Below are 21,188 nucleotides of genomic sequence, written 5' to 3' on the forward strand. Positions count from 1 at the left end.
TCCAACTTTAATATTCTATGATTCTATAAGTTATTTTGTAGAAAAAAAATGAAAAATTTCTGAAAGGATGAATATAGTTTTATTCTAAAATATACATAAAAGTAATGAAGAGGAGTATATATACAAAAAAAATAATGTTTATATCTACCTGATAACCTCATGGATGATTTTCAATTTTTAAAAAATATTTGATACCTTAAAACTTTTTCCATAATTAGCATATACTTCTTTGATATGCATAGAACACATTATGACAAAAAAAGTTATCAAAAAAAGATAGGAATTGTCTTAGTATATTTTCCAAGCAACTATGGCTTTAAGGAAACCAAGTTATTATTAATCAGTGTTGGGAGATGCTAGTAGAGTGCATCTGAAGCAGGAAAACACTTTAGAAATAATAGATAATCTATGGAGGCAGAGAACTGTGGAAATTAGTCCTGACCTCATGCAGTACTTAATGAAGCAGAAATTAACTCTATGCATATGGTAATTAAAGATGAAATCTGACATTAATTTTAAAAAACTAGCTATCTCTTCTATGATTGCCGAGTTCCAGAAAGAATGATGTTTGGTTCAGTTAAGGTCAGGACAAAAGAGATGGTGAATTGGATTTCTTTGATAAAAGCAGATAGCTTTTGTTCCTAACATATTTGCATTGTTTTGTTATTAAAGTTCTCTTTATTTCTGATTAATACATGAACTCCTCCAATGAAGACACATTAGAATTAGCATATCCCCCCAAAAAAAGAATTAGCATTTCCTGAAAGGTCTACCTTCTGCATCATTTCCATGGCAACCAGCCACTGCAGCTAGGCAAAGAGGAGACATAATTCGTTTTTCTAAAGTGCCACTGAGTTCATATCTAATTCGCACATGTAGGTTTATGTGTGCTATGGGTGACTGTGTACACATATATATGCCAAAGAATGCATACAGACATAGACGACTGAGTGTGGCAGTATTCAAAAATGGGAAAAAATAATGTCCTTTCACAAAGAGGAAATTTTGAACATCATTGTTATCTTTGTCTTTACATGCAAATCAAAATAAAGCCATTAACAATCAATTTTATTAGAGGAAAGAAGATAATTTGCCATTTATATTTGCAAATTTCCATGCTTACTATGGTTGAGAAAAATTATGTAGGAGATTTAAGTTCCTGGGTATTTTATGACCTCAATATTTCACCCTAACATTGTTTCACAATTTTTTTAAATCAGGCAGAAGCACAGTATTATATTTGAGGTAAGAAATAACATTTAAATTAAACTTCTTAGAAAATGTATAACAGAATTAGTGAAGAAGGAATATGAAGATACTTAATACCATAATAAAAATAAACATATAGTCATCTCTATATATCTCTATATACATAAAATGATGGTTACATTGTTATCATTATTGTTTATTGAAATTAGCCTCCAAAATAGCCCTCAATACCTGCCTCCTAATATTCATAACCTTGTGCAATGTCCTCTCACACTATACTAGGATTGGTTGGTGTGATACAGAATATAGAAGAATTGATGGCATTTACCTTGGTAATTGGATATTAAAGCTGAAACTCCAGTACTTTGGCCACCTCATGCGAAGAGTTGACTCATTGGAAAAGACTTTGATGCTGGGAGGGATTGGGGGCAGGAAGAGAAGGGGATGACAGAGGATGAGATGGCTGGATGGCAGCACTGACTCGATGGACGTGAGTCTGAGTGAACTCCGGGAGATGGTGATGGACAGGGAGGCCTGGCGTGCTGTGATTCATGGGGTCGCAAAGAGTCGGACATGACTGAGCGACTGAACTGAACTGAACTGAAGTGAACCTTGGTAATTAGGTTATAAAAGACATTGAAGATCCCATCTGGAGATTAGGTTATAATAGACAGTGAAGCTTCCATCTTGGTTCCTCAGGCACTTTCTTGGATAATGTGTTTTGGGGGAAACCAGTTGCCATGTCATCAGAAGCTCTTTTGAGAAGCCCTGGTATTGAAGAACTAAACCCTTTGGTCAACAGCTAGATGAATCACCTTGAAAGCAGACTCTCCAGCCCATTCAGGTCTTCAGATGACTGCAGATCTGGCTTGTCATCAGTCATCTAGCTAACTGCTTAGCTAAATTCTGGATTTGTGATCCTCAGAAACTGTTTGAGATAATAAATGTCTTTCATTTTAAGCTGCTAAGATATTTTGGTAACTTGCTGTATTGCAGTTGTTAGCTAATGCATATTTTGGTATTGAAAATAAGCATGGAAAAAGAAGTGCCAAGTGAAAGATTGAGAAAGGTGAGCTTGGACATGAATGATCATGAAAACTTAGGTATGATGACTAAGGAGTTTGAAATGTATCCTAAAAACTATGGCCACTGAGGATTTATTAACAAGGGAATAGAATGATAAGATATGTATTTTAAATTACTTTTGAACATTATATAGGTAATGGATTAAAAGGAGGCAACACCAAATATAGAGATACCATTAGGATCACCTGCAGAAATCCAAATAAGAAATGATAGGGATTTGAACTAAGTCAGTGACTGTAAGTTTGGGGAGGAGGAGAGGATTTGAGAGAGATTAAGAAGGCAGAATGTAAAGGTCTTGGAAGGGAGTAAACCTCACATTATTGACTAGACTGTCTGGGTTGATAGTGGTACCATCTACTGAAATACAGAAGGCAGGAGAATGCATTTGGTTTTAGACAGAGTTTGAGGTACCTGGGAAGAACAGGAAGAGCTTTCTATCAGTCTCTTGATTACATGGGTTTGGAGCTTTAAAGAGTTGTCTAGGTGAGATGTAAAGGTTTGAGGGTCATCAACATATAGTGAGTGACTGAAACTATGGCAGCAAATAACACTCCTCAGAGGGAGAATGTGGGAGGAGAGGGAAACACCAGTAGTAAGAAGAGGGCCATGGAGGAGAAGCCAAAGGAAAAGTCTACAAAGATTCAGCTTGAAATGTAAGGGGAAAGAAACCAGTATAACGTGCAAAAGAAGAGGAGGAAGTGACAGGAAGAACAGAGTGGCCATGGGGGTTAAAGTGCTGAAAGAGCCAGTTAGGTCAGAACCAAATATGGACTAAGCTTCAGGTCTATTGGGAGGGGTCAGGGGAAAGTGATGTTAAGCATTTGTTCCCTAAAATGAACAATTATGGCTAATAGCCACAACACTTCCTCCTTTAATTTAATGAGGGATCTAAAAGAAAAGAGGCTTCCATAAAAACATAATTAAGAAGATGGGTAGGTTGCAATAGGAATCTCTGTGCTCCGCCTAAATACCTGTCTTCTTGTGGAAGAGTAGTGAAGAGTGTAGACAATGGAACTGTCTAGACAGCTCAAGTCTAGATCTTCTGCTTTCTAGCTGTGTGTCTTTGAATGAATCATTTAATCTCTCTATGCTTTGGTTCCTCATCTTTAAAATAAGCACAATGTCTTCTTCATGTGGCTGCTGTGAAGATTAAATTTATTTACTTAATCAGTGCCCATCATTAAGGCCATGTGCCAGGCACTAGAGATAGAGCAATGAATAAAAGAGATTTGGTCCCTCTGTTCATGCATTTTACAGTCTAGTGAAGGAGATAACTATTAGACAACTAATCTATTAGTTGTTGTCTAATCTATTAGACAACACAGGTCTTTGAATTATGGTTGCCAGTTGTACTGTAACAGAACACAGGAGTTCTGTGATCAGATTTAAAATTTGCCAAAGATCCTCTAGGAAGTAAGGAAATAATATTTAAATTGAGTCTTGAAGAAGGAGGAGCTGGTTAAGTAAAGAGAGATGGAAGAACCATCCAGGCAGATGGAATAACATACTCCAAATCTCAGAGCTAAGAGGAAGTATATTGCATGTGAAGAACTCAAAAGACATTGGAGTCTAGTGATTGATAGGATGTGAGTAATTGCCTGATGTCAGACAGGAGAACTTGATAGCAGCCAGATAATGTGGAGCTTTGAGGGGTATTTCAAAGATTTTGAATTGTATCTTGATAGCAGTGGGCAGCCATTGAAAAAGTTAAAGTATGGGAGTGGCATGATCAAGTTTTTTCATGACGCTGTATATCCTTTATTGGGCAATTACAAGAGTAAATAAGAGGAGACTAATAAGCAGGCTGTTGCAGGACTCTAGGCAGGAGGTCATACGTGGCTTGGATGGGGGCCACAGACACAGGTAGAAGGAAGCAGGTTCAGAATACTTTCATACATGATTTTTCTCAGTCTTCCTCATGCCATAAATTTAATAACTACTCACAGAGTTATTCAAGCCATAAACTTAAGTTATGCTTGATTCTTTCCTTTTTCTCACTCTTCACATCTAGTCATTGGAGCTCTATTTTAAATATGTCCCAATTTCAGCCTCATCTCAGCCTTTCTACCCTTACTACCTCTACCCTAACCAAGCCACCTCTTCTCCCACCTGAACCATGGAAAGTTTCTCCTAACTAATCTCTGTGTCTGCTTTTCTTTCCAAGTCTATTCTCATAAATCATCTGGAGTGATCTTTAAGAGGTATAACTCAGTGACATTACACTCTACTGCTCAAACAGCTCTAATGACTTTTCATCACACCTGGAACAAAATTCAAATTTCTTACCATGGCCTCCTGGCTGCTCTGTGATCTGACCCCTTATGGCCTCTCTGGCTTGATTCCCTCACCTTGCCCACTTACTCATCAATAACCCCTGGTCACACTGGCCTTCCTTCCATTCCTGGAATACACTGAACTTATTTCCACTTCAAAGCCTTTAGGCTTATTCCCTCTGCCTGGATTGCTCTTCCCAGATCTTCCTGAGGCCATCTCCTGCATATTATTTAGATCTCTAAGAGAAAGAGCCCACTCCGTCCTTATTTGCCTTCTTATCCTTAGAGTAAACTGAAAATAATTTATTTATGCATTTACTCTCTTTTATCTGTCTGGAGCCAGAAGAAGGTAGATCATTTTAGAACAAAAAGGCAAGTTAATACTGAGAGGAAATATCTATGGATCTTTTTTCAGGGTGGGGAGAGGTATAAGAACATTCTGAATATGTATTCAGAATACATAAAAACTCTTACAATTCAATAATAAGAGGACAAATGACCCAGTTAAAACTTGGGCAAAATGTTTAAATAGATATTTCACCTAAGAAGATACTCAAATAGCTCATAAAGACATGAAAATATACTTAACATCATTGCTCACCAGGAAAATATAAATTAAAACTATAGTCAGATCCCACATCACACCCACTAGAAAGGCTATAATAAAACAAAAATAACACATTCTGTCAAGGACATAGAGAGAAATGAACCCCCAGACGTTTCTGGTGGGAAGGTAAAATGGTATAGCCATTTTGCAAAACAGTTTGACAATTCTCAAAAAAAAATTTAAATTTACCATACAACCCAGCAATTTCATTCCCAATATGCTCATCCAAAAATTTATATATGCGTGTTCATCAAAGTATTATTCACAATAGACAAAAGTTATAAACAACCCAAACATCCATCAACTGATGCATGAGTAAACAAAATGTAGTACATCCAAACAACAGAATATTGTTGTATGGATATATTACAGCAATAAAGAAGAATGAACTATTGACATATGCAATGATCTAAAACACCATGCTAAAGGAAAGAAGTCAAATGCTTTTAAAAGACCACACACGGTATGATTCCACTTATTTGGAGTATCCAGAATTGCAACCATATATAGACAAAAAGCATGTTAAGAGATATCTAGATCAGGGTGTGGGGACAGGAGTGACTGAAATGGACAGAGGGGATATTTGGGGGGTTATAGAAGTGTTCTGAATTGAAGTGTTGATAGTTGCAGAATTTTGGAAATTTGTTAAAAACCATTAAATTGTAGACTTAAAAAGGTGAATATTATGGTATATAAATTATACTTTAATAAAGCTATTTTAAACATACCACCTTTTAAAACACTATCCATTAGACAGTAACCTTATTTGAAAACAGGTATATACAAATGGTCTCCTCCCCTGTTAGGTGGAGTTTATAGATGGGCACAAAGGCAAACCTCATGAATCCAGGTTTCCTTAATTTCATCAGAGAGCAGGAAGAAGTGGACTAATGTTTGTCCTAGAGAAGGCATCGGTAAGCAAATTGACTACGACACCAGCTAACAGAGGCAGCTTTGGAATGTTCACAAAGAATAGATTCCCAAATTCCCTGTGTGTACTTTAGAGGCAGCCATTCTTAATACAAGGATCTGCTGGTATGAAGTATTTTTATACATTAAAGTGGATCCTTTCACATTCCTGAAACATAATCTTTTGGTAGCATCATTTGAGCTTCCACTTTTAAATACTTAAAATTCAATTCAGACATCTCATTAAATCATGTCTTACCACGCCTGAATGTTTAAATGAGCTATTTAAGAATACGTCCAGCTATTTCTAGACGTATTCATGTAATTATACTCTGACCCAGAATATGTATACAAATATCATACGTTTACACATTTTAAGAGACAGAGTAGCTGGAAATTCATATTTAGTTTTAAGGATCTGGAAATACATTTTTGTCCATCATATTGCAGTCATGTACCTGGAGTGCGATGGTCCTCTTTCCTGGGAAGTTTGGGAGGACAGACTTCCATCAAGGGAGTTTCCTCGGTGGCAGCCTGAAATGGTGGCCTTGGGTGAGATGGAATCTGACTGGAATGTTTCACAGACCACCTGGAGTCCCTTTCGGGGTTAGAGACAGTAGATTAGTGGGTTTTTTTTTCCCTTCAGGAATATCTTCTAGAATTATCATATTATTGTACATACATTGTTTTTTAAATTAAAAAAAATTTGCAGCATAAATATGTCATAGACAAAGGGATTTTGCCTTTGTCTAAGAAGGAATAGAAACAGGCTTCTAAAGAGCCCCTGTATCATTAAAAGTCTTTTAGGCAAAGTATTTTTATGTCCTTTATTTCATTTTGCCCTTGATTCTTTTCTCTTTTCACCTCCATATCCAGTATCTACAGAAGAAAATCTGCAAACTAATAATTCATCAAAGATATGTCAGTCCTGAGGTGAATGGAATAGAGGCATGAGGCAGAAAACAAGGGTAAGTGAAAAACAGCTAATCAAATCAAAGTCAAAACATGAAAATGAAAGTGCAAGATTCAGATTTTTTCATCATTCATCAGAAGGGAGATGTACAACATTTTTCCCAAATGAACACAATAACCTTTATTTGTAACCACAAATTCATTTCATTTTATTGACAGAGTAGCTTCCTTTAATTACATTTATCTAATCAATGTAATTCTGCCCAATGTGAGATATTTTCCCATCAGTATTATAGATAAATTTCTCTGCTAAAAGATAGACCCACAAAAACTGATCACAGTATTTTAACCCCTCACAACTTCTGTTGTATTTTCCTATGTAAAATAAGAAAGTATTGTTCAACCATGATGCATAGAGAGAATAGAATACAGTTAGAAATTTGATAAAATAAGTCTTTTGAATTTGATCAAAGAATCCTTTAGCAAGAACATACTATGTATGTTTCATGTTAGATGCTTTGGAGATAAAAATATATTAGATGAATCTGGCCTTGAAATCAAGAACTTACAGCTAAGTTTTAAAACAGATAAACAAAGATTATAGCATCATGTCCAATAGGAGTACAATGCAAGCCACAAGTAGAAGACGCATATCTTATTTTTAAAATAAAATGAAATAGGCAAAATTAAAATTTTAACTCTACATTCTGTTTAATCCAAAATTTTAATTTCAATTCATCATCAATATAAATATTACTAAGATATTTACATTTTCTTAAAAATATGGTGTACATTTTACACTTAACACCAGTTTAGACTATTCAATCAATTCAAAATAGTCATATTTCAAGTGCTCAGTAGCCAAATGGACCTGGTGGTTGTCATATTGGACAGTGCAGGTTAAAGCAATTAGCTAAGAGTTCATGGGGAGTCAAGGTCTAAATCGGTCCCTAAAGGAAAGATACAATTTAGATAGGCAAAGGGAGGAAAGAGAGCAATCCAGCATAGTGGAACTGTCTGAGCAAAGCCTCAGAGGCTAATGTTGCAAGCCCTGAATACTGGGAGCAAGGCTTTACTAACTGAAGGGATAATTGAGGTCACCTAAGAAGGATGATGCTAGGTGGTGGAAGGCATAGAGAACCAGGAGGAGGAGTCTGGACTTAAGGTGAGGGGACCCACTAAAGGCACCTAAGGAGGAAAGGATGCAATAAAAGAACAGTGCCTTGTATATAATGAGCCTCTGTGGAATGATGAACTAATAAATAAATGAAGCATTAGGAAGATTAATCAGGCTTTATGAACTATATTTATATGAAGCAGGAGAGGCTAGAGGTAGAAAATCCAATCAGGTGGTTCCAGCTGCAATCTACATAGGAACACCTAGATTTAGAAGATAGCAGTGCACATTTGAGCAACAGAATGAAAAGAAAACAATATAACTCAGCAAGAAATCAAATGGAGAGGATTAAAAAGACTGAAATGTTGAATTTATGTATTTCACTGTATCTAAGATGTCTTCAGCTATAAGACATTGTTATTTTATGTATGATCTTAAAAAAATTCTGTTAATTAAGTTCTTAGTAGTGAGGACTGTTTGTTTCATAGTTATTAAAAAGGTCTACTTAGCCTTATTTATGCAGATCTTTTGATTATATACCCACCCCATGCATGGGCACGCTCAGTTTTTGTGTGACTCTTTGTGACCCTACAGACTAATCAACCAGGCTCCTCTGTCCATGAAATTTTCCAGGCAAGAATACTAGAGTGGGTTACCATTTCCTTCTCCAGGGTATCTTCCCAACCCAGGGATCGAATCTACATCTATATCCAGCATTGGCAGGTGGATTCTTTACCACTGAGCCTCTTGAAAAGTATAAATACATCCCATGTATATGTAAAAAGGAAAATATAAGTGAAATAAATTGGTGTAGGTATTCCTAAAATGTTTTCACATTTATAAATTTCAACTCAGAGCTGTTGATATATATTTTTTCCCATAGAATAACTTATGCTCCATCAAGAGTGTTATTTCTTAAAAGAGTGTTCCACTATCCCCTCTGACGTTCTAAGCCACTGACCATGATTCTGCAAACTTAGATGCTGAAATGATCACGTTTTGCTGCATAAGAATGACAATCACATCAAGATTTCTACCAGGCAGAGAGATTGTAAGAGGCTAAAGATCATGAAAAATACACTATATTTCAAATGTGTTAAAAGTGAAAATAATTTACATCTGAGAATAAACAAAATATAGCATATAAATCACAATGTCTATACTTAGCAATTGCTCTACAGGAGACATACTAAGATGTTAACATTTTTAGTTTTGAGGGTAAAGAGGATGATGATAATGGATAATAATAATAATCCTGGCAATAATGCATGAGTTGGAAAGAGGATTCAATTTTGATGGATAACAGTAAATTGTATTTTCCACATGTCGAACTAAATTAACGATGGTACACATTTCTATGTGACTTTGAACTACTCTGGCCTTCATTTCTTTCTTTTCTGAATCAAGTAGTGCATGGTGAATTTACATTAAATTATATTCTGCTTTATGACACATCTTCTGTTTTATGTGGATTTGTCTTTAAACTTTAGTTTCCTTTAGAGGTGGGACTGCGTCTTAAGCCTCTTCTCTACTTCCTCCTCCATACCTGTTGTAGTATTATTTTACTTATATTAGAGTTGCCTAGCAAATATTAGGAGATTCAGTAATTGAGAACAAGATACTTTAATGTGGAATGAATAATGATAACTAACATTTATTAAGTGTTACATGCTAGCTACTGAGAAAAAGCACTGGTCAAATCCTACCCTTCAAACCTCGCTATGTTCAAGGAGTATCCACCTTTCTTCTCATGGTTATAATATACTCACCTCTCGGTGTCTTGTGTCTTGATTTGGTGATTCACAGGTCTGACTTTGACTATTGATAGGAGAGCTTCTCTTAGCTGCAAATATGGATGAAATCCCATCATAAATTTTATAAGATTATATGTTATGTAAGGTATTTTATTTCCCTTTTTTCTTTTATATTTTACATATGGTAACATATATGTTTCAATGTGTGCATGCATGCTCAGTTGTGTCCACCTCTTTTTAAACCCCATGGACTGTAACCCACAAGGCTCCTCTGTCCATGGAATTCTCCAGGCAAGAATACTGGAGTGGGTTGCCATTTCCTTCTCCAAGGGATCTTCCTGACTCAGGAATCAAACCTGGGTCTCTTGCACTGCAGGCAGATTCTTTACCATCTGAGCCATCAGGGAAGTTCATCTCTTTTTTGAATCAAAAACCCATTTTAATAGATAGTTAAAACCTTGAAAGAAGACATTTAATAGCATTTATTGTAAGAGAACTTCCCTGGTGGCTCAGATGGTAAAGTGTCTGTCTATAATGTGGGAGACCTGGGTTCAATCCCTGGGTTGGGAAGATTCTCTGGAGAAGGAAATGGCAACCCACTCCTGTACTCTTGCCTAGAAAATCCCATGGACGGAGGAGCCTGGTGTCCATGGGGTCGCAAAGAGTCGGACACAACTGAGCAACTTTACTTTCACTTTCTTTTCATTGTAAGAGAAATCGAACAACCAATGAAAAAATATTTGCATTTTTAGGTTATCAATATAGATTTCTTCATCTATTCAGTCCAACTCGATAGGTTAAGGTGCTAAAAAAATTAGCCATACTGAAAATTGTAACAGTTCATATCTACATAGTACCTAACATGAGCTTCCCAGGTAACTCAGTGGTAAAGAATCAGCCTGCCAATGCAGGATATGCAGTAGATGTGGGTTCAATCTCTGGGTCAGAAAATCCCCTGGGGTAGGAAATTGCAATCCACTCCAGTATTCTTGCCTGGGAAATCCCATGGACAGAGGATCCTATTGGGCTGCAGTCTATGGGGTCGCAAAGAGTCGGACAAGATTGAGTGACTGAGCTCACACAGTACCTAATATCTGTTAAGTTCTGTTCTAAGTGTTTTTACATGTATCAACTCATTTAATACTTATAATAATCCCTATAATAGCTTATGGTATATTACCAGATCCATTTTACAGATGAAAACGTTAAGGAATAAGGAATGTGGGGCTTCCTGATAGCTCAGTTGGTAAAGAATCCGCCTGCAATGCAGGAGACCTTGGTTCAATTCCTGGGTTGGAAAGATCTGCTGGAAAAGGGATAGGCTACCCATTCCAGTATTCTTGCCTGGAGAATTCCATGGACAGAGGAGCCTGGCAGGCTATAGTCCATGCGGTCGCAGAGTCAGACACAACTTAGCAACTAAAACCTAAAGAAATGAAAGCAGCTGGGGAGGTTAGGTTATATACATGAAAAAAGATCTGGGGTGAAGCATGAACTTTCCAGGCACTTTTCAAGCTATCATGTTGTACTCTTTCTACAGTTCGACAATAGGACTATTTCATTAGACAATCCCAGTAGTGAAATGCTTTGATAGCAAACAACAAACCTCCACTAAAGCAAGATTGTTAAGGAGCTGCTACTCCATCCATCATAATTATGATTAAGATGAAATAATAATAATGGCTACCAGTTATTTATTTCCTATGTGCCTGGCATTCTTCTAAGCAATTTTACATATATCAGCTCATTTATTCTTCATCATAATCCTGTAAGTATTTGTTACACTATATTTATATGGGAGTTATATCCGTAACTCCCATGTTACAGATGAGGAAATGGAGGCTTAAACAGGAAGTTTAAATGACTTACCCAAAGTCATACTTTGGTAATACCACAGCATGTGCTCCTGGTTTAGAGTTTCTCATCATGTAAATGAACACTACACCCAGGGGCCCCTAGATAACTCCCTGGAGGAATTTTCTTCCTCTTGGTTTCTTAAGAGCGAATCACCCATCACCTTCATGCCTATGTATGCTGAGACCATCCCACTAGGTGTTTGAGTCACAAACCTGTAATGATGTTCCTGATGGGCTTCACCAGTGCTGTGAAGCCGGAGACTTCAGGCTGTCTGTGTTCCCACATGGGCTGCCATATAACAAGTCCACTGGCCAGTCGAAATGTGAGGTCAGATTCCTAGAAAAAGAGAAAGAAGATCTATGTCCAAGAACTGGCTGAAGAAAACAGTCAATGCAACAATTAACATCTGTCCCCAGTAGTCTGTGGCACAAACTATTGTGTGTAAGATAGGTTCAAGGGTGTATTGTGCAACATGGGGAATATTGCCAATATTTTGTAATAACTACAAACAGAAAGTAACTTTTTAAGATTGTATTAAAAAAGAACATCATTCATAAGATTATTTTCAAAGTAGGCTGATCTGCAACATCTTCCTTCCTCACTCAGATGAGTGTTTTTAGGATAAATCAATAGGCTTAAATTATCATCACAATGGGCTTCCTGGGTGGTGCAATGGCAAACAATCCCCCTGCCAAAGTAGGAGACACACGAGAAACTCAGGTTGATCTCTAGGTCGGAAAGTTACCCTAGACGTGGAAATGGCAACCTTCTCCAGTATTCTTGCTTGGAAAATTCCATGGACAGAGGAGCCTGGTGGGCTATAGTCCATGGGGCCGCAGAGAGTTGGACACAACTGAGCAGACACATCATCATCATCATAATTACTACAAAAATCATGGTGATCTCCTTTAGGCAAAATTAGTAATTAATTAAGATGGAACTTTGGGCAGAGCACAAAATACGAATTATTGTTTTCTATTAACACTCATTGAGTCCTTTTCATTTCAAGGGCCTAGGCAGATCTCTTTACTTATGCCTATTGATATTGATATTATCCCTCTTAATGATTTAATTGTCCTCTTTCTCTCTCATAAGGCAATAGCATCAGATGCTGGCCATTTTGACTTTCTATTCTCCAGTCCATCTCTTGTTCTTGCATTTCATGGAATCAGTAACCTGCAGGTAGACCCTTCTTAGTATATTGTTTTGTATTGTTGCCTTCTCAACAATCTAATTCCTTGAGGGCAGAGATGTAGCCGGCTTTCTGCTCCTCCACAATCTCTGTCACCATCACAATACTAAATTCAGTGTTAGGCATTGGGTGCACAATAGGTTCTCAATAAATATTTGTTGAATTGTACTGACTTTACAACCCATCCTCATTTAATTTGTCTACCACTGAAAGTCTCTGCCAGGAAGCACATTCTCTGCTTCATCATTACATCACTTTGAGTGTCTGAGATGTTTAAAATGCAGTTGTGTAAGTACAAACATATAACACGCTGAGGTTACATTTTCAGCAATGCAGCCTCTCAAATCAACATAGACATGAAAGCAGAGAGAGTCTGAGTGCAGATTAATGAGCACAACTGAGACCCAGGAATTCACTTAGGGTGGTGATTTGCAACCCTGGCTTGTATATAGTATAATCATCCAGGGAGCTTTTAAAACCTAGGAGGCTCAGGTCTCACTTCTTCCCCTAACCAGACCAATTAAGTTAGAATCACTGTGAGATTTGCTTAAGTTTCCCCTAGTGACTCTCATGTTAGCTACGGTTGAAAACCACTGATCTAGAAGAATGAGAGCTAGCAAAAAATTGAAAAAGTTGGGAAGAAAAGGATTCTGCAAACGGTGAATCAATGCAGCTCAGTATCAAAGGAAGCCTCAACTGGAAAGACTAGCTGAAATCCCTGAATAAATCTCTGTGTTGGTATAGAGGGGACGCTAAGCTACAGACCAAGATCCTGGCACCACAGTGGTACTCATTATGGAGAAGCATCTAGTGGCCATATTGGAAAAGCATATAAAGCATTTGGTCAAATTCATTCAACAGTCATTCTACAAATGTTTACAGACCACCTACTGTGTACTTGCTCCTATTCGAGGTTCTGGAATACAACAGGGAACAAAGCATACCAAAAAAATCTCTGCTTCCCAGCGCAAAGGAGAAGTAAAGCAGAAGGAGAAAAATGGCAGGCAAGGTGTCGATGTTTTAGACAGAAAGGCCAGGAAAGGCCTTCTCGTGCAGGTGATATTTGAGTAAGGATCTGAATGAAATGAAGGAGCTGCCATGTATCTATTTCCTGAAAATGCATTTTATAAAAAGGGATCAGCAAGTGTAAAGGTCCTAGGCATGTTTTGTGTGTCAAGAAACAGTCAAAAGACTGTGAACCTGGAGTCGTGAATGACGGAAGAGTAGAAAAAATAAGATCAGGGACATTATTGAGTTTCAAACAATATAGCCTGATGGATGGGTCATAGTAAGTTCAATTCAGTCACTCAGTCATGTCCAACTCTTTATAACCCCATGCACTGCAGCACACCAGGTTTCCCTGTTCATCACCAACTCCCAGAGCTTGCTCAAACTCATGTTCATCGAGTCAGTGACGCCATCCAACCATCTCATCTTCTGTCATCCCCTTCTGTTAGGGGAAGCACAGTGATTGAAACTGCCCACTCTGGCCAGGTACCATAGTAACCATTTTCATGAGTTGTTTTATGACAGGAGATCCTGATAAGGAATATGGAACTAATAAGCCATCACCAACCGGAAGAGTTCGGGAAAGGTCTAAAAGAGACACTGCGTGTCCATCCACTTCCCAGAATCCCTCTCGCTAGCATCCATCTTGGCTGAGTGATGCGTGCGCCACCAGGAAAGACTCTGAATTAGAATGATTGGTCAAAGACCACCTGGAAACTAATCCCATCACCATAAAACCCGACATTGTGAGCCACGCAGCAGAGCAGTTCTCCTGGGTTCCCTTACCCTACTGCTCTCCACCCAGGTGCTCTTTCCCAATAAAATCTCTTGCTTTGTCAGCACATGTGTCTCCTTGGACAGACAATTCATTTCCGAGTGGTAGACAAGAGCCCACTTTCGGGCCCTGGAAGGGGTCCCTCTTCCTGCAACACTTCTCTTGCCTTCAATCTTTCCTAGCATCAGGGTCTTTTCCAATGAGTCAGTTCTTTGCATCAGGTAGCCAAAGTATTGGAGTTTCAGTTTCAGCATCAGTCCTTCCAGTGAATATTCAGGGCTAATTTCCTTTAGGACTGACTGGTTTAGTACGGACGTCAGCAATTACTGAGTAACATGAGAAGCCACTGCAGGGGTTTTGAGTAGTAGAATGACATGACTTGATATATATTTTGATAGGATCACCCAGGCTATTGAGAATAGTTTGAGAAAGGGCGAGGGTGGAGATAGAGAATTTAGGAAGCTATTATTATCATGTAGGTGAAAAATCATTAAACTAGGGGATTAGTAGAGGATAAAATTAGTAGAGGGCAGATGCTGATTGACTAGAGAGGTGGAGTGTAGGAGAAAAAGATGTCAAAGATCTTGGGCCTTGTCACTGATAAAGTAGGGCAAGATGAAGAAGAAACAAGTCTGGGGATATCAGGAGTCTAGTTTTAGACATGTTAAGTTTGAGAGGTCTGTTAGACTTTCAACTAGACTTATTGAGTAAACAACTAGATGGACAAGTCTAAAGTTAAAGGGAAAGAATCCCTCTTCCTTTGAAATAATCATGGGGAAGACTGCCTGATATCATGTGAGGTATTAGATCCAGCAAGCAAGGAATTAACAGTGTGCAAAGTATATCAGATTTATCTCCAGAAATGCAGAATGCTCAATTCATCAGGTTTTGATAATTTCTTAGTTTCAGAGATGGGTTCTTTTCCATGTTTCTTCTAAGTAATCTTGGCACAAAACTCCAATGAACATGGCAACAGGAAGTGAGTTCTCTTAAACTGACATCCTGGCTTTTAACATCTGCTCTCTTAATGTGACAATTACCACTCAGTGATAGTCACTGTCATTATTTTGTTTTTTGTTTGATATACTTCCAGCTAGACTGTATATTTCTTGAAGATAAATTGAGATCTCCTTCTGTGTATTTTTCCTTGAATATCAATACATAATTGTTGATTAACTGAACATATATGAGACTCTCCAACTAACACCAGCTCAATCTGATCATTCTTTAGACCCAAATACCTGCAGAAGGTATGGCCAACTCTTATGTAGATATGTTCCTTTGTACATCCTTTTAAGCTGGAGGAATGCATAAACCCTGAGAGCTAACTCCACTTCTAGAGTCCCCTTCAATGGCTCACTCAGTGTGATATATGCACACAGGGACAGAAGCTCTGTAGTTGGAGAAGGTGCTCTTTATCATTCAAATGGCTGTGGGGTGAATGGTCTGGAAAGGTTCTAAGAAAAACCAGAAGGTGTAAGCATTCAAAAAATCAGCATTTCCACATTATAGTTTCTTTTCTAGCTTGCAATGAAAATCTGTTTCCGTGATGACATGAAGCAATTCTAAATGTGTTTTCTAGTAGCTGAGAGACATCTGCTTAAACAACTATTATTTTGAATTCTGTTTTAAAGTTGTTTACTTTAGACATATGAATTTTATAAAAATCTCCTTGAGGGCTTGTATTTTGTTTAATTCCCTGCAGTTTCTCCAGCACTTTGAATAGTGCCTAGCATTCAGTAGGCATCCAATAAATATTTATTGAAGGAATAAGTTAATATAATCAAATCAAGAAAATACTGACAGCACATTTAAAGTGGATTCCTCAGTTGTAACACATGTCATCATTTAAATTTGGCCTAAAATTATAATATTTGACAGAATATTCAGAATATTAATTTTCTTATATAATACTTGAGCTAGTTTTAAGTTAAAAGTATAAAAATCCATTGAATTATACACTGTCCTACAAAAGAATGAGTCATTTAGATGTATTTGTTAATTAGTAAACTAATTCATTCAACAAATATTTATTAAATATCTACAAAACACAAACATTAATGTTAACTACCCCAGATATAATGATAATTTCTATTCTCAAACCATTTGGAATTTAGTGGGAGAGATGGACACACAAAGAGATAAGAATAATAAACTAAAAATAACAATAAAAATACATCTAAAATATTATACAGATAGAGAAGAGAGGAGCCTAGATCTTGAATGAAATCATAAGAATAAGTAGGAATTTTCTAGGCAGAAGTGTAGGTTATGAGGGCATTCCAGGTAACATGACCAGCATGAATAGGTTTGGAGTAAACCACGTTATATTCTCAGGGAGACTTTAAGCATTTGGAGCTCACAGGCAGGAGAGGTAGCCAAAAAAACACAAAACATGGAGGCTCCAGTTATCACACCAAGAAGCTAGAGTTTCACCCTCTGTAGCGAGAAATTGACAAATTAAGCATATTGGTGATACAGTCAGATCTGCATTTAGAGAGATCACTTTGGTGTTAAGGTTGGATTTTAGGAGACAAGCCAGGAGACTGTAAATTCAGTTAGACAATGGCCCAGGTAACAGGCCCAAGGAAGAGATGATGAAAGTTTGGGTTACGGAGTAAGTAGGGATAAAAAAAAATAGAAATATTTAGGAGACAAAATGTGTAGAACTCTGAGATTAGCAGAATGTGTAGGTAAGGATGAAGGAGTAATCAAAGGAAGCTCCTAGGTTTTGAGTTTATGTGAATGGGTCCATCATCTGAAATACAGAATATCAGGACAAGAGCTCATTCCAGGGGAAATCTGAAATGTCTATAGATCATCTATTTGGAGAAACTAGTTGAAAAGTTGGTCTAGAGGCCAGGAGAGAAGACCTAGTTTAGAGATATAAAATTAGATGACCTCAGCCTATCAGGAAACAAATGGTAAATAAATGAAGCAGGAGAGGAGGTCTTCCAAAGAAAAGATACAGTGGCAAGTGCAAAGGGTCTAGGTTGCATCTCTGGGGAACCCCAATGTTAGAGGGGTAGGCAAAGAAGATGAGCTCTCAAAGGAGACAGAGCAGAAAGAGCCAGAGATGCAATGAAAACTGGCAGAGTGTGGTGTCACCAGAGGAATGGAAAACTTCAAGAAGAAATAAAGGTAAGTTCAAATGCAGCTGAGGTTTAATGAACTGAAGACAGCAAAGTAGAGATTAGGTTCAATAGCCCAAGGTTGTGGATGACCTTGGTTAGAAGAGTTCTAGCACAGAAACCAAGAAACAGTATAGCTTTGTAGAAAGTTAGGTGGAATTGGATTTGAATCCCACCTTGCCTACTTAATGAGCTTATTACCTCTCTGGACTTCAGTTTCCTCTTTGGTAAAATCTACCTTCCTGCGGGTGTTTGTAAAAATTAGAAATGATAGGTGAGAACTAGGTTACATACTAGAGGAAAGCAGAAGCAAGTGGAAGGGATTGGGAAGGTGAGAAGTCTAGGCTCATGCCTAGACTGGATTTCAGTCCTTCATTACTCCCGCAACATCATGTCCTATAAGAGCCTCAACCTACAACACTGTTTATGTGAGTATGGGGTAGGGACTTGGGGGAGAAAGAAACGGACTGACAGGTGGGGCATCATATGGATCTTGATGGCACAATATGTGGACACACCAGTCTAGACGGCTGGTGGTTTCTGCCCCAGGAGCATGCAGATCTCTGGGGCTGGAAAGAAAAGGTGGCTTTTAGTCTTGATCTTGGGCTGGGGTTCTGAAGATCAAATGCAATGGGAGAATAAGGGGGCCATTAAGGGGACCATTAATGGTGCTGATGAGGAGCAGTTGACATGGCTAGAGCACAGATATGGAAGGAAGATAGAGCCTGATAACTAGCAGGCAAATGAAAATTCTAGGTCAGTGGATTTCAATCCAGGGCAATTCTCACCCCTCCCCACTCCTTAGGGATATCTGGCAATGTCTAGAGTCATTTGTGTTTGTAACAAATCAGAAGGAGGACGTGTTACTGGCATCTAGTGGGTAGAAGCCAGAGATGTTATAAAATACCCTACAAAGCACAGGACAAAGAATTATCTAGCCCCAAATGCCAGTGGTGCCACAACTGAGAAATCCCGATCAAGGGATTGCACATTCCCCGCTGAAAAAAGCAAACCCCTCACTCAGATTAAAAAAAAAAAAAAAAAAAAAAACACCCTTATAGGGAAATCTATTGACTCATTTATATTTTTATTCCCTATGGCATCTAGAAAAACATTTCTCTCATAGCAATAATAAAATGATAAAACAATAATGCTAGTAATAATAGCCAGCAATAATTGTAGAATACAATACTATGTATTAATCACAGTGCCATGTTTTATAGGGATTGTTTTACTTCCTTATAAATACTACAATCCCAGGCCAGAGGTAAACTTGGGGACCTTGAGCCAGCTTTTCTCATCTATCTGTGTAGTCTCCCCTGAAAGAAGATCTGGCTCCTCTTCTACTCATAATTCATAATGCTGACAGCTATAAAATGTCAATGCTAAATATTACCATTTATTAACGCCTTTTTGTGTATCAGGTGAACACTTTAATTTGTTTAATCCTCACAATACTCCATGAAATTATTCTCGTGTTCAATTTATACTTGAAAAAACTGAGGCTTAAAGAAGTTAATTGTTCAATATCCTTTCTACATAGAAATCAAAGAGCAAGCGCTGGATTCTAACTCAGGACAGTTTCCGAAACTTACATTCTCTGCATGTTTCCAATAAAATTATAGTCATTCTGGACACTTTTACATTTTTTAATGTAGATAATCTTTACAAATAGATATGTTACGGGCTATTTTTTTAAGGAGTTTTCTTTCTTGCCCTTTCCATTTCAGGGACTATGTGCCTACATATATTTGCTATTTTTAGCACCTGGATCAGCTTCGGATAGTAACTTGGGTTTATTCAGTGATAGTCATTAAATATTTATTGATTGTCTCATATATGCAGACACCATTCTAGACACATCAGATACCATTGCAACCTGGACAGTCAGTGTCCCTTTGTTCAAGAACCTCAGGTTTGGTGGGGGTGATGGATAACAAACATGTAAAGAAACACAAAAAATAAATTCAGGTACTGATAAGTGCAAAGAAGGAAACAATGAAAAATGTAGACCATGTACTAGCGGCACTAAAGTAGCCAACGAAGTACTTCTGGGTTGGTAACAACTACATGGTGAGTAAATTGATGAGAAGAACATGACCATGTGAAAATCTAGGGGTGGAAGGTGGGAGTAAATGACTCAAATAGAAGGAAAAAACCAGCGCAAAGATCTGAAGGCAAAAACAACCTTCTTGGGTTTGAAGGTGAGCCTTTGGTGAGCCTGCAAGTTTAGGAACAAGAGAGAGGCCAGTGAGATTGAGGGAGATGAAGCCAGGCAGGTGGGCAGAATTCATGTCCTGCAGGTCTCATTGGCCAGGGGGACACTCTCAGTTAATGTTTCCATTAAGCGTAACCTTTATCAAAGACTCTTAAAAATAGAAAGTGTAATGTTTTTAAAGCAGGAATTTAATTAAATCACATTTAATTTTTTTTTTGATAATTTTGATAGACAACGTGGCCAGTGCATGTGAAGCACTTTAGGAGTCCACGGGTAATTTCAGTTCTAGCCCTATCAGAAACGGGACAGAATCAATCAAAAGTGAATTTTACCTGAAAATAAAAGGGATGAAAAGACTCTCTAGTCCATCCCCTCTCATAATGGTTGTTAATGGTCTTACAACCACCTTCATATATATATGTGCTTCGTTGCTTAGTCATGTACAACTCTTTGCGATCCCATGGACTGTAGCCCACCAAGATCCTCTTTCCATGGGGATTCTCCAGGCAAGAATACTGCAGTGGGTTGCCATTTCCTCCTTCATCACATATATATAGTATATTGCAAAAATGAAACATTCATTAGGATCCTAATATTCCGTTAAAGAATATTTGGGCATATTAATTCCTTCTATCTTTTATCAGAGCACTTAGATGGAATGTTGCAATCTCAGAAGTAACAAATAGTTCTTGATTTCTTTCCATGTACTTGATTTTTTCCCCATGTACTTTCATGTACTGTGTCTTCACATATATTCACCCTGTGTTTGAATATCCACAATTTTATGCAATGGAGGATCCAAGAGGTTAAGTAGGATCACCTAGATCACACTGCTAGAAAGTGGTAGCACGGTGATTTAAGATAATATTGTCTCTTTCAGATCCAAGGGGTACCTGTATACAACTGTATTTTAATACAATTTGTTTTCATGAAATACGTTTTCTATTTTACGCATTGAAAAATATTTTGAAAAGAAATTCATACATGGTACACCAAACTGTCAAAAAGTCTGCAGCACATAAAAAGTAAAAGCTTCTGCTCTAGATCCTGCATTATGTTCTGGAAATACAAAAGAGATAGTGACTAGAATCTCCATGGGGAAGGTCAGAGGAAAAGCTTCATGGAAATGATGATACCAAA

At 37.6% G+C, this 21,188-nt stretch overlaps 1 protein-coding gene across 7 annotated transcripts in view; it reads right to left on the reverse strand.

Moving 5' to 3' along the window:
• Positions 1-21,188, reverse strand: part of UNC80 (unc-80 homolog, NALCN channel complex subunit) — a 213,847-nt gene that overhangs the window by 186,227 nt on the left and 6,432 nt on the right. For all 7 annotated transcript variants that reach the window (XM_040228608.1, XM_040228607.1, XM_040228610.1 and 4 more), the window contains exons 5-7: positions 11,937-12,060; positions 9,883-9,956; positions 6,543-6,682 (exon numbers count right to left, since the gene is read on the reverse strand). In XM_040228608.1, the coding sequence (XP_040084542.1) occupies positions 6,543-6,682; positions 9,883-9,956; positions 11,937-12,060 (338 nt within the window). The remainder of the gene's footprint in view (positions 1-6,542; positions 6,683-9,882; positions 9,957-11,936; positions 12,061-21,188) is intronic.

This window comes from Oryx dammah, unplaced genomic scaffold (genome assembly GCF_014754425.2).
Source record: "Oryx dammah isolate SB20612 unplaced genomic scaffold, SCBI_Odam_1.1 HiC_scaffold_27, whole genome shotgun sequence".
Classification (NCBI taxonomy): Eukaryota; Metazoa; Chordata; class Mammalia; order Artiodactyla; family Bovidae; genus Oryx; species Oryx dammah.